This window comes from Hyperolius riggenbachi, chromosome 12 (assembly GCF_040937935.1).
Source record: "Hyperolius riggenbachi isolate aHypRig1 chromosome 12, aHypRig1.pri, whole genome shotgun sequence".
Classification (NCBI taxonomy): Eukaryota; Metazoa; Chordata; class Amphibia; order Anura; family Hyperoliidae; genus Hyperolius; species Hyperolius riggenbachi.
In genome coordinates, this window is record NC_090657.1 from 22839892 (window position 1) to 22854751 (window position 14860).

The 14860-nt window shown below is 45.6% G+C and overlaps 1 protein-coding gene across 3 annotated transcripts in view; it reads left to right on the plus strand.

The window, feature by feature from the left end:
- TRIM25 (tripartite motif containing 25) overlaps positions 1–8233 on the plus strand; it is a 77260-nt gene extending 69027 nt beyond the window's left edge. Inside the window, exons 9-10 of one of the 3 annotated variants that reach the window (XR_011025128.1) lie at positions 3997–6145; positions 6188–7922. Coding sequence is in view for 2 of the 3 variants with exons in the window: in XM_068262589.1 (XP_068118690.1) it covers positions 3997–4538 (542 nt within the window). In the remaining variant the exon portion in view is untranslated. Of the gene's footprint in view, positions 1–3996 lie in introns of all 3 variants that reach the window. The other 2 variants (XM_068262590.1, XM_068262589.1) reach the window with 2 other exon arrangements.
- Positions 8234–14860: the final 6627 nt, after the last annotated feature.

Sequence of the window (14860 nt, forward strand, 5' to 3'; positions counted from 1 at the left end):
GCGACTAGGCCGCACGGTGCCACAGCATCGGATTCCTTCTAACTTTAAGTGCTGAAAGAGGGCCACACTTGTGTAAAAGTTGTCCACATAAAGATGGTACCCCTTCTGGAACAAGGGTGACACCAAGTCCCACACAATCTTTCCACTGCTCCCCAGGTAGTCAGGACATCCGACCGGCTCCAATTTTGAGTCTTTTCCCTCATAGACCCTAAAACGAGATGTATAGCCTGTGGCCCTATCACAGAGCTTATACAGTTTCACCCCATACCGGGCGCGCTTGCTTGGGATGTACTGTTTGATGCCAAGGCGCCCGGTAAAATGTACGAGGGACTCATCTACACAGATGTTCTGTTCAGGGGTATAAGCATCTGCAAATGTGGATGACAGGTGGTCTATGAGGGGCCGAATTTTGTGGAGCCGGTCATAAGCTGGGTGGTCTCTTTCATGACAGGTGTCGTTGTCATTGAAATGCAGGAAGCGCAGGATGATCTCAAATCGCGTCCTGGACATGGCAGCAGAGAACACGGGCATGTTATGTATTTGGCGTGTAGACCAATAAGAGCGCAATACATTTTTTTAGTAATACCCATGTTGAGGAGAAGGCCCAAAAAAATTTTAAGTTCGGAAACTTGGAGTGGTTTCCACCGAAAAGGCTGGGCGTGGCAGCTTTTCGGATGGGCGGTTATAAATTGTGTGGCATATAGGTTGGTCTCAGCCACAATTAAGTCAAGGAGATCCTGGGTGAGGAACAGTTCAAAAAAGTCTAGGGCCGATCCTAGTTCAACTGTCTCCACCTGGACTCCAGACTGGGCGGTGAAAGGGGGCAGTATGGGTGCGGCGGGATCAGGGGAATGCCAATCAGGGTTTGCCAGCACCTCTGGAAAACCAATGGGAGTACGGGCCCGTCTACTTGGTGGCTGCGGATCGGATCTTAATTCACGTACCACCGAACCAGTTTCTACTTCCAGGATGGTGTCCGCCACTTCATCAGGGTCTTCTGCGGAAGTACTGGTGTTGATAGGCCCAGGAGATGCTGCGCTGCTGGTGCATGCCTCACCAAGAAAAATCAGATCAGCGCCACTCTGCTGCCCTTGAGACTGATCTTCCGCCACCTGCAGTCCAGTGACATGGGGTGTGGTACGCCTGGCTCTAGCCGGGACCTCAACCTCGTCATCGGAACTATCGGTCTGAGAGCCACTGCTGTCTACAGGATCGTACTCTGAACCCGAAGATTCGTCGAATAAGTCGACCCAATCATCCTCATCCGACTGGTCCATGTACCTGTAGATGTCTTCATTGGAAAACCTCTTTTTTGCCATGGTGGCCTGCTAAATTTAGGAGGTATTCCTCTGAGACTACCCAGGAAAAGAGCACCTACCTAGCGAAAGGGAGTACTTGAGAGGTAGAAAGCTGTGGTCACTGAGTTTAGATAAAAAAAATCAAAACTGATGTTTACAGTGCCACAGCTTGTGTACAGTGTTTTTTGCAGTGATCAGAAAAAAGAAATTTCTGTCACTGCGGTGGGGCGGGCTGAATGCAGTGCAGGCGAACGATCAGGTCTGATCGGGCAAACACTGCGTTTTTTTGTGGATCCTAGAGACCCTAATATAGATCTGACTGTGATCACTAATAATCACTTACAGATACTATATAGTACCAATGCTGATTAGCGACAGTGATGACGCTAATTAGTGACTGTGGTGCAGTGGGCTGAGCACTAACTGACACTAACAACCCTTTTGCTTAGATAACTGGCCTAACTGTTTGTTACCACTAGTGATACTAAAAAAGTTTTTAGATCACTAGGACAGTGATAGTGATGGTGAGGGGGGGGGGGGGGGTTGGGGATCAGAGAGCAATCACAAATAATCAAAAACAATCACGAGACAATTACAACACAATTACAGCAATCGGCGCAATCAAAGCCAATCACGGACCAATTGAATCCAATAACGTGACAATCAAAAACCAATTACGTGACAATTGAAGCCAATCACACGACAATCGATGCTAATCACAGGGCAAAACAGCCAATCAGTGGGCAATTGGCACAATCAAAACCAATTACGGGCAATTGAAGCCAATCACGCGACAATCGAAGCCCAATTACGTGACAATCGAAGCCAATCACACGACAATCGATGCCAATCACAGTGCAATTGAGACAATTGTAGCCAAACAAAGCACAATCAAGCCTTACAGACAGGAGATAAGATACACAATGGCAGGGGGGAGAATATACGCAATCAATGAACTAGGACGGTGTGGGGAGGATCGGAAGGGGTGGGGGGTGATCAGATACCCCTAAGGGGTAGTTGGGGGTCTAATCTGATGGATAGGAGTGACAGGTGGTGATAGATGGGTTATTGACGGGTGATAAGTGGGTGTTTACAGGGAAAAACAGATGTAAACAATGGACTGCTGATGTGATCAGGGGGGGGTGTCTCGGAGGGATCTGAAAGGGTGGGTGGGTGATCAGAAGCCCCTAATGGGCAGTTGGGGGTCTGATCTGATGGGGGGCAGTGGCAGGTGGTGACAAGGGATGATTGACAGGTGACGGATAGGTGATTGACAGCTGATCAGCGGGCAATTACAGGGAAGATAGATGCAGTATACGGGGGGGGGGGGGGGGGGGAGATCTGAAGGGGTGGGGGGTGATCAGATACCCCTAAGGGGCAGTTGGGGGTCTGATCTAATGGGGGGCAGTGACAGGTGGTGACAAGGGATGATTGACAGGTGACTGATAGGTGATTGGCAGCTGATCACTGGGGAGATAGACAGATGCAGGGGAGATAGATAGGTTCAGTATACAGGGGGGGGGGGGGGGGGGTCGGGGGGAGATCTGGAGGTGTGGGGGTGATCAGATACCCCTAAGGGGTAGTTGGGGGTCTGCTCTGATGGATAGAAGTGACAGGTGGTGACAGGGATTTATTGATGGGTGATATGGGGGGTGGTTAGGTCTGATCTGCGGGCTGCAGGGGGGTACAGGGGGGTGTCTGATGGGTGCTGCGGGTGATCGGGGGGTCTGTGGGGCTCCTAAAGTGTCTGTGTGTGCACTCTTACTGTGCCTGCTCTCCTCGCTGGTGGTCGATCGCTAAGTGTGACCACCAGCGGGAGGCAGGCAGTATAATACAGTTTGTTACGTAAACAAACTGTATTATACTCATTCTATAGGCCAATTTGAATTTTTACAGCCCGCCGGCGCTGCTGATTGGCCGGCGGGCTGAAGTCACATGGGGGCCGAAGAGTGTGACGTAGCGATCGCGCGGCTACAGCCGCGCGATCGCTCGTTAATCAGGCTGCAGCCGGCGACGCAGTACTGCGTCGCTGGTCCTGCAGCTGCCACTTTGCCGACGCACGGTATAAGCGTGCGGTCGGCAAGTGGTTAAAGACAGGAGTTAAGCTTAGTGAATTGAGGCGCTCAGTCCCCTCTATTGTGTGGATTCTTGAAGCTTTCCAAACCGAAACAGAGAAAGAGGTGGTTGTCCAGATTAGGAAATGTGAAATCTGTGAATATTAATTACTTCAGGACCAAAGCAATTTTCACCGCTCTTTCGCTTCTCATTAACTTCCATGGACGAATATCTATATCCATGGTGTGTGTTAAAAAACCAAGCGGTGTTAAACCTCTTCAGTTTTTCACATATTCACCCCCTATGATAATTCACGAGGTGCGTCTTTCCTGTAGATACCACTTTTTGCTCTTTTTTTGTGTCTATTTTTAAGTAGGAATCCCCAAAGTTGCCTAGGCAGATGCATGAAAATGCAATGAACAGCTTTCATATTATAACACTACACACATGGATGGTGGAATCTTCTAAACAAATGAACTGTACTGCATTAGTGTGTGGCTGCATTAATTGTGGCATTTCCACCGAACATAAGCACACCTTCCCTAATGTATGTTATTTAGTTCATCCTCTCATCCTTCTCTGTAGCATCCAAGAGTTGTTTCCTTCTCTGATGGTGAAATCCCCTCTTGTATCCCTTCTGCAGATGCTGAGAGAATATCGGTGAACCCCCAGACTGCCCATAAGAAGATTGCTTTGTTTGACAACTTCACCAGGATGGCAGTTAGTGATATCCCCCAAAACTACGGGGACAACCCACATAGGTTTGTCAGCTGCTCGCAGGCCCTGTGCGCTCGCGGATTCTCCAGTGGCATCCATTACTGGGAGGTAGAGAAAGAAGGAGGCAACTTCAGTGGCTTCGGCGTGGCCTACGAGAGCATTGTTCGCAGCGGGACAGAGAGCCGCCTGGGCCGCAATAAGGTCTCCTGGTGCATTGAGTGGTGTAATGGCAAGCTGCAGGCCTGGCACGACGATAGGCAGACCGACCTCACCACTCCCAACACCAACAAGTTTGGGGTGCTTCTCAACATGGAGGAAGGCTACATTGCCTTCTTTTGCATTGGCAAAAAGTGCAGCCAAATATTCAAGTTCAGAGCAAAGTTCACTGAAGCAGTGTACCCTGCTTTCTGGATGTTTGCCAGTAACACCGTCCTGACCCTCTGCCAGACCTACACATTAGAGTTCTAAAGTCAGCTGGGGGCAGGCATTATTAGGGAGTGTCAGCAGTGAAGAAGGGTGTACCATTGATTTTGTGAAGGAATATTATAGCTTATAATCATAGTAACTGAAGGGGGGGGGGGGGGTATTTGAGATCATATGTTTAGATCTGGGATGTCGACCTCCAGTCTTCAAGGGCCGAGGTCTTCACAGTTTTTTTGGCACAGCTCAAATTTATTGGTGAGGCTGAATCGGGAAAGGCGTGGTTCATCAATTAAAGGTCTGGAGGTCGACAGCAGTGGTTTAGATTATGAATATGGTGGGGTGGTTATATTATATCTGTTTGGATTAAAGTAATGGGTGGTGGTTATAATATCTTTTGGGACTACTGTAGTTTCAGAGAGGGGAAGATAGCACTCTCAGCGCCACGGAACATGCCGACACTATATAAATCAATAATTATCACATATAATAAAACCCTAGGGGCTCGATTCACAAAGCGGTGCTAACCCAGTTAGAGACTTTAGGCATGATAACCATTGCACCACGCTGGTAAAAAGCCAGTTTAGGCGTGATAAGTTTAGGTGTGATAAGTTTAGGTGTGATAAGTTTAGATAAGTTTAGATCGCTTGCAAAGTCCCGCACGCAAAGCAGCGCCATTAAACTTTATACGTAGTGCACCAGACTTTGCTAGCGTAAAACTTTTGATCAGCTGTGCACTGCGGTGCTAACACAGTTGGCGCTTAAACTTATCATGCCTAACCTTATCACACCTAAACTTATCATGCCTAAACTTATCACACCTAAACTTATCATGCCTAAAGTGAGTTTAGGCACGATAAAGGGCTTTTCACCAGTGTGCTAACTGTTAGCACCGCTTTGTGAATCATGCCATATGTGTCCCTGTGTCCGTGTGTTTTGGTTACTGTGCATGTGTAGCCATTGACAGTGCGCGCGGGGGAGTGAGCGCGATGCGCACGTCTGCGCAGCGCGTACGGCTGATCCAACAAGAGCCTTGCGCATGTTTTTAAACAGGCCTTAGGCATAGTAGTAATAATAATATTACATAACATATAAATAGCTTTATATGTTACATTCTATTTCCCCTGTTCAGTTTCCTGAGCAATACCCTGTTTTGCTTGACAATTATGGTTCTCAGCCTGAATATTGATCCTCTAGGTTTGGTAGTGTCACCTAGTGGTGGATGGAAAAACTCGATTCACTGCATTGTTGCAGTTTCACATGAAGATTGTGTGCGAAGCCAATGGCTCTTGTTTCTCTGGACAGTGCTCTTGTTCTCACAATGTTTAGGGCTGTTGGTCAGCCTTAGGGAGTGGTATAATAAAGTGTCATGTTTAAAGCAGCTCCTGCATAGACCAATGACCTACCGTATATACTCGCAAGCAAGCCGACCCGCATATAAGCCGACCCCCCAACTTTTACCCGAAAAACCAGGGAAAAATGATTGACCCTCATATAAGCCGGGGTAGGAAATGCTGGCCGCGTGATCCCCCCAGTGTGTCCCAGTATAGCTAGTATAGTGCCCAGTATGGGTAGGTAGTGCCTCAGTATAGCTAGTATAGTGCCCAGTACAGCTAGTATAGTGCTCAGTATAGCTAGTATAGTGCCCAGTATAGGTAGGTAGTGCTCAGTATAGCTAGTAAAGTGCCCCAGTATAGCTAGTATAGTGCCCAGTATAGCCAGTATAGTGCTCAGTATAGCTAGTATAGTGCTTAGTATAGCTAGTATAGTGCTCAGTATAGCTAGTTCAGTGTCCAGTATAGCTAGTATAGTGCTCAGTATAGGTAGTATAGTGCCCAGTATAGCTAGTATAGTGCTCAGTATAGCTAGTAAAGTGTCCAGTATAGCTAGTATAGTGCCCAGTATAGCTAGTATAGTGCCCAATATAGCTAGTATAGTGCTCAGTATAGGTAGTATATTGCCCAGTATAGCTAGCATAGTGCCCCAGTATAGCTAGTATAGTGCCCCGGTATAGGTAGATAGTGCCGAGTATAGTGCTGTGTAGGTAGGTAGGTAGTTCCCCTCCGGCCGCCGCTGCCACTGTAAGGTAATAGCAGCAGCTGTGGCGGCGGCCGGGGGGACATGACTCGCAAGCAAGCCGACCCCCAACTTTTGGCCCACTTTTTGGGGGGGGGGGGGTAAAAAATTCGGCTTGCTTGCGAGTATATACGGTAACTGGAAATGGGAATTTGACACAGGAAGCTGCAGAGATTCAGACTTTTAATTCCAAGAACGTTGACATTTGTTCTTTGGCTTCTTGCTCATCAGTTGGACCGGAGTTTTGCATTCAGTATGTGTTGGTTGCTAAACACATCTGACTAGCCTTTGTCTCTTCCTCTGAGAGCTCCTTGGTTATCAGCCACTTTTCCTTTCTTTGAGAAGCCTCCATTGGGTGGTGGAGGAGTCCCTAACTGAAGCAGAGCTGTAGCATGACAATTTTGGCTGCAGGCCGCACCGATGTATGAAAAAAGGACTCCGCCACTCATCGATTTCCCCTTTCGGGTCTGGAACTGTCAAAGTGGTGTTTACGGAAAGGGCTGGTAGTTCTAAGAGAATTTGAGGCCTGCTGTAGGCCTCATCAGTCCCTATCAGCTTCAGTCTAGAGAGTATTTACCATTTATGCCACGGTAGCGATGGATAATTCTTCCACTGGCAGGAAGATATCCCATCTGCCTTATTTCTTGATGTGGATCTGGATTCTCTTTGCTTTCAGGTGGCTTTATAATCCAAGCAACACTAACTTGATGTCATGTGAGAAGTTGCAGACCTGAATGGAAGGACATGTGAGGAGAAGGCAGCCTCTTCTGCAGTGGGCACTATCATGCTCCAGTTATTGTAAATGCAGAAGACTTTCTTACTTGCATGAGCAGTTCTTCAGGGTTTATTCACTTGAGTTTTCTTTAGTGTTGGGACTTGTTTCAATGTGAGTTGTTTTGGGGCCCTCCTTAAACACTTGTTCTTGTTGGGTTTCTTGTTAGTTTCGATGATATGCCTCCTGTACCGAGTTTATGCTTCTGGAACCAGTAAACCGGCCAGGAAGTCTGTATGGCAGTTTTGTAGTCAAGTTCCTATTAAGCACATTATGGTGAATGGATACTGGTTACTCGTGTGTGATGCAGTTGTTATGGCGACAGAGCACAGATATTAATTTGTACAATGTTGCTGGTAACGGTAATGATGGATGCGTGATCTGTGGAATTGGTTTGGGGCACATTAGAGATATACAGTGACTCTGGCAGTTTTCTTTTGGTTTACTTTATGGTGCAGAGTTTTCTGACATCTCGTTCGTTGTGTCTTCCAGTTCATGGCGGAGTAATCACACAACACAAAGCAGAAGGACACAGCACAGCAGTATGGAGAACCTTCTAGATGAATGGATTTTCCGGTAATTTTGTTCGTGCTTGGCCTTTTTTATTGCGTCTACTCCTATTTTATGGTCGTGTGACCAACATGGGGACGCCCATAAGATTTTCTTGAATGTCTATGTGAAATATTGTCTGCACAAAACACTACATTATCTGCTCCTATTGCCAATACTTTACCATATAAGGAAATGGACTTCTCTCTAGAGTACAGTTGTCACATGACAAGAAATACAGATTACCTTTGTGTTTCACTGTCATGTAACAGTGAATAAATGTCACGTGACAGACAGCACAGATTACCTCTGTGCAAAGGTGGCCTTAGAGGGGGGGAGGGGGGGAGGCCTGGGGCGAGTGTCATATGCAGGCCTAGAGAGCCATAAGTTTAGGCCATATATGATTCCATACCACTCATGGGCTTGTAGGTTCTAGGCTGGCTGGGGGTGGGTGCTAGGCTGCCTGGGGAGCTGGGGATAGATGGTAAGATGGCTGGGGAGCTAGGGATGGGTACCAGGCTGGCTGGTCGCTGCTGATGGGTACCAGGCTGGCTGTGGAGAGGTGCTAGGCTGACTGGGGAAAGCTAAGGATAGGTAAAGGCTGGCTGGGGACTGGGTAACTAGGAGTGTGCATCAGACTGTCTGGAGATGGGTGCTAGGCTGGATAGGGAGCTGTGGTTGGGTGCTAGGCTGGCTGTGGATGGGTGCTAAGCTGCCTTACAGAGTTGGGGAGTGGTGCTAGGCTGGCAGGGGAGCAAGGGATGGGTACTAAGCCAACTAGAGAGCTGGGGATAGTATTGGACTGGCTATGGGTTCTAGGGTGCCTGGGGATGGGAACTAGGGATTGGTACTAGGCTGGCTGGGGAGCTAGGGATAGGTACTAAGGTGGCTGGGGAGCTAGGGCTGTGCACTAGGCTGGCTGGGGATTGGTGCTATGCTCAGGCTGGCTGGGGAGCTAAGGATAGGTAGAGGCTGGCAGGGGAGCTAAGAATAGGTAGAGGCTGGCTGGGGGAGCTTGGGATAGGTACAGGCTGGCTGGGGACTGGGGATGCATACCAGACTGTCTGGGGATGGGTGCTAGGCAGCTGAATGGGGAACTGGGGATGGATACTAGGTTGGCTGGGGAGTGTGTCTGGCTAGAAATACAAACTTTAGAGGTTTCAGGCAGCCCATTCCCCTCTGGTTCCACTAACTCACCTAAAGCCCCCTGAGGCTTTTCCTGCCTGGCTGGAGGTATATTGTACAATGCACAGGCGTATACTGTGACGTGCAGAGCACTTCCAGCTGTGGGTGTGCAATCTAGGACGTGCGCCACGGGGTCAGCGCCTGAGCATGAGCCAACCAGGATTCAGGAAGAGCCTCAGTCAGGGCTTTTAGGTAAATGGCTGCATGACGTACTCACGGCGTGGGGCCTGGGGTGATTTCCCTACTGCCCCCCCCCTTCTTAAAAGCCACCTTTGCGCCTGTGCATAATCATAATGTACAGTACCAGGTTTTACCTGGGGGTATAACTGTTAAGTAAGAGAGCAGGCAGCAGAGATTACACCGCTGTATCATTGTCATTTGGCAGGCAGCAGGGATTTCCTTGGTTCATCACTGTCATGTGACAGACAGCAGGCATTATACTGCTGTATGAGTGTCATGTGACAGATACTAGGGAATTCCACCATATACCATTGTCATGTGATGGGCAGTAGCGATTACCGTGGTGTCCTCACGTGGCAGGCACTAGGGATTACCCTGGTGTATCATTGTCATGTGGCAGGCAGTAGGGATTACCCTGGTGTATCATTGTCATGCGGCAGGCAGTAGGGATTACCCTGGTGTATCATTATCATGTGGCAGGCAGTAGGGATTACCCTGGTGTATCATTGTCATGTGACAGGTAGTAGGGATTACCCTGGTGTATCATTGTCATGCGGCAGGCAGTAGGGATTACCCTGGTGTATCATTATCATGTGGCAGGCAGTAGGGATTTCCCTGGTGTATCATTGTCATGCGGCAGGCAGTAGGGATTACCCTGGTGTATCATTGTCATGTGGCAGGCAGTAGGGATTACCCTGGTGTATCATTGTCACGTGGCAGGCAGTAGGGATTACCCTGGTGTATCATTGTCATGTGGCAGGCAGTAGGGATTACCCTGGTGTATCATTGTCACGTGGCAGGCAGGGATTACCCTGGTGTATCATTGTCATTTGGCAGGCAGTAGGGATTACCCTGGTGTATCATTGTCACGTGGCAGGCAGTAGGGATTACCCGTGTATAATTATGATGAGACAGTCAGCAGGGTTACCTCAGAATAATATTTCCATGTGTCTGGCAGAAAGGATGACAGTGGTCTATAATTGTACTACTGTACCATTGTCATGTGACAGGCAACAGGGTTTGCCCCAATATAATAATGTCATGTGACAGTCAACAATAATAACAGAGGAGAAGAGTGTACATACTGATGAGTGAGGTTTACACAGCTTCTGGGAAGGGTGTGAGTTTTATTCCTCAGTGCACACTCTGCTTGGGCTGATATCTCACTAACAGACATGTATGTGTTGGAGAGGTGCTTGAGATACAGAATTCTGTAATGTATATCCATGTAAATGTCCATTAATACAGATGTATGTATCTACATTAATCATGTATGTAATTCTCTATGCTGTATAATAAAGATGAGACAAGCTCAATGACTTGTGCAGTTCTTATCTTGTGTATGATTGGTTGACGCAGTGGGTGATTGGTCTAGGCCAATAAGAAAGCCAGAGGCTGGACCATACCATGCTCGTAAATTAGGGGGTTTTACTGACATGCAACCATGTACATCATGGGGAAATCCTGCTTTTTTACATTTACAAAACATTAAGATAAATTATTTTGCAATTGAGAAAAATTCACAAGCTAATTATTAAATACCAGGACCATCTCAATAGGTGCTATTTCTGATGGTTTTTTTTTTTTTTTGCAGGGGCTATTTTGGCCCTGGTATTTCCCTGTGGTAGGGATACCAAAAACAGTACGTGACAGGAAATCTTGCTAACATGGACAGTAATAGCTGCTAGAGCAGGCTAATGGTTTCAGCTTACAGGGCTGTCCACCTCCAGTCCTCAAGGGCAGAGGTCCTCACACATTTTGGCACAGCTCTCATTAAATGATAGGACTGAATCAGGAAAGGTGTGGACCATCAGGTAACACGTCTCCATTTCTCTGTTCATCCTGAACACTGGCATGGATATGGCCCTTAAAGTGAACCTCCGGACTGAAAATCTACTCAGCAGAACTGAAAAGGCGTGGTGTTTCTTTAACAGTTTCACAGCATCAGAACTTTGTTTTTCTTACCAAAGCATCATTTTTAGTTAAGCTCCACCTATCAAAGAAAAAAAAGCCCGGGCTTTTTTCCCCTGATGCTGTGCAGAGCATGATGGGATTTCCTATGTTGTTATTCACGTTGTCTAGCAACTGGGAGAGGTGCTCAGGACACAGGACAGTTGGAACTGTGTCTCATGCTCCCTGTCACCTCCTTTCAACCAAAAAGATGGCTGCCCTCATGAAATCAAACATTTGTCTGTTCTTTTAAAACAAGGTTGGTAAGAGATTATATTACCTATTTTAATTAACATAACTAATGTAACTTAATGACAGTATGTTTGTTTAGGCTGGAGTTCCTCTTTAAGGACTGGAGTTGGACAGCTCTGATGGAAAAACATAGAGAAACAACTGGCTATAAAAGCTTCATGTGAAAGTTCTTTTCATTATAGGTAAAACTAAAATACCAAATACATGTTTGGCTTGGGGGTTCTGCTTTTGCCGGAACATGAGAAGATGAGGAAGAAAGATTATCAGTATCTAGAGCTCAGTGATGGAGAAGGAAATGGTTATAGCATAAGATATAGTTGAGGGAGTGTTGAGCTTGTTCAGTAAAGATCTGCTGAATAATAGGAGGCAGGTTCTGTACCTGCAGCCTCTGCTAATTAAAGGGGAACTTCAGCCTAAACAAACATACTGTTATTAACCACTTCACCACTGAGGGGTTTTACCCCCTGACCACCAGAGCAATTTTCACCTTTCTGCACTCCTTCCAGTCATTTGTCTATAACTTTATCATTACTTATCACAATGAAATGAACTATATCTTGTTTTTTTCCGCCACCAATTAGGCTTTCTTTAGGTGGGACATTATGCCAAGAATTATTTTATTCTAAATGTGTTTTAATGGGAAAATAGGAAAAAATGTGGGAAAAAAATATTATTTTTCAGTTTTCAGCCATTATAGTTTTTAAATAATGCATGCTACTGTAATTAAAACCCATGAAATTTATTTGCCCTTTTGTCCCGGTTATAAAACTGTTTAAATTATGTCCCTATCACAATGTTTGGCGCCAACATTTTATTTGGAAATAAAGGTGCATTTTTTTCAGTTTTGCGTCCATCCCTAATTACAAGCCCATAGTTTATAAAGTAACAGTGTTGTACCCTCCTGACATAAATATTTAAAAAATTCAGTCCCTAAGGTAACTATTTATGTATTTTTTTTTTAATTGTAAATTTTTGAATTTTTTTTTAATTACAAAAAAAAAATAAAAAAATAGGGAGTGTGGGAGGTAATGAGTAAATTTTTTGTGTATAAGTAATTCATTTGTATGTGAAAAATGTTTAGGGTGTAGTTTTACTATTTGGCCACAAGATGGCAAAAGTAACTTTTTGTTTAATGCGACCTCCAAGCGTCCTTCCGGAGGCTTGGAGGAAGTACAAGGAGGCTGGTAATGTGTTTTTTTTTTTTTCACAATGATCGCACTGCTCATCGGAGAGCAGCGGATGATTGCGGGGCTTAGATCAATGAACGGGAATGGATTTTCCCGTTCATTGATCTCTGGGCGAGCGGGCGGCGGCGTGTTTACGAGCGGCCGGCGGCGTGTTTACGAGCGGGAGCGCAGGCAGCGGCGGGAGTGCGGAAAGTACGGATTTCTCCGTCCCTGGGGGTTAAAGGATGGAAAAAGGGATGGAGAAATTCGTACGGGCGGGGGTAAAGTGGTTAAGTTACATTAGTTATGTTAATTAGAATAGATAAGTAATATAATCTCTTACCCACCCTGTTTTAAAAGAACAGGCAAATGTTTGTAATTCATGGGGGCTGCCGTCTTTGTCATGGGGGCAGCCATCTTTTTGGTTGAAAGGAGGTGACAAGGAGCAGGAGACACAGTTCCAACTGCCCTGTGTCCTGATTACCCCTCCCAGCTGCACACGCTAGGCTTCAAATGTCAAATTCAAAATGTAAAAAAAAAAATTGCACCAAAACAGCAGAACGAGAGCAACAACATCAGAAATCCCATCATGCTTTGCACAGCATCAGGGGAAAACTGCCCGGGCAGTTTTCTTCTGTGCAGCTAAAAATGAGGCTTGTATAAGAGAAACAAAGTTCTGATGCTGTGAAACTGTTCAAGAAACACCAAGCCTTTTCAGTGCTGCTGAGTCGATTTTTAGTCTGGAGGTTCACTTTAAATCTCCCAGCTGGCATCTGTGTAGTAGAGAGCCTAAAGAATAATTATGATTATTTTAAACTTTTTTTTGATTAGCTTGTGAATCTGGGGACATTTCCCTGGGCTTGGGAGGCAGTGGCCCATATGCAATTCACTTTTTCTCCTAGGAGATAATTTTTCATCTTCAATTTAAAATAACTTTGTAACTCTTTGCAATTGAAAAAGTACCAAAAAGTTGATGAAAAAGTACTTATAAAATTATTTTGAGTATTTGTTTGCTTGCGGGTGGTTTAAAAGGCATTTTATCTGCAAGTTGAGAAAATATCACGTAAGAGAAAACTCAGGTGAAAAAGTGAATTGCGTATGGGCCCGTATGTGCTATGCCCATGGTCTTTGAGTAACTGAGCCCACCCTTGCCTGGTCAGTAGACTGGCTCCTTTAACCACTTTACCCCCAGCGGTACGAATTTCTCCGCCCCTTTTTTCCCTCCTAAAAAACCAGGGACGGAGAAATCCGCACCTTCCGCGCTACCGCCGCTGTCCGCGCTCCTGCCGCTCGATCGCGCGCACCCGCCGCTCGTGCACGCCGCCGCCCGCTCGCCCGGAGATCAATGAACGGGAAAATCCATTCCCGTTCGTTGATCTAGCCCCCGCAATGATCTGCTGCTTCTTTCAGAAACAGCGAGATCATTGTGAGTCTCCCAGCCTCCTACTGCTTCCTGTAAGCGTCCTTCCGGACGCTAACAAGTCGCATGTAAACAAACACTCTGTGGCCATCTTGTGGCCAAATAGTAAACTACACCCTAAAAGCATTTTACATATACAAACATTACATTTACACAATAAATTAACTCATTACCTCCCACACTCCCCAATTTTTATTTTTTTTTTGTAATTAAAAAAAAAAAAAATACAATTAAAAATAAAACATAAATAGTTACCTTAGGTACTGAACTTTTTAAATATTTATGTCAGGAGGGTACAACACTGTTACTTTATAAACTATGGGCTTGTAATTAGGGATGGATGCAAAACTGAAAAAAATGCACCTTTATTTCCAAATAAAATATTGTCGCCAAACATTGTGATAGGGACATAATTTAAATGGTTTTATAACCGGGACAAATGGGTTAATACATTTCATGGGTTTTAATTATAGTAGCATGCTTTATTTAAAAACTATAATGGCCGAAAACTGAAAAATAATTTTTCCCACATTTTTTCCTATTTTCCCATTAAAACACATTTAGAATAAAATAATTCTTGGCATAATGTCCCACCTAAAGAAAGCCTAATTGGTGGTGGAAAAAACAAGATATAGATCGTTTAATTGTGATAAGTAATGATAAAGTTATAGGCGAATGAATGGAAGGAGCGCTGAAAGGTGAAAATTGCTCTGGTGGTCAGGGGGTAAAACCCCTCAGTGGTGAAGTGGTTAAGACCACTTACCCATTTACAATATTTGATAAAAATATTAGACATACACACCAAAGGTTGTACTCTTAA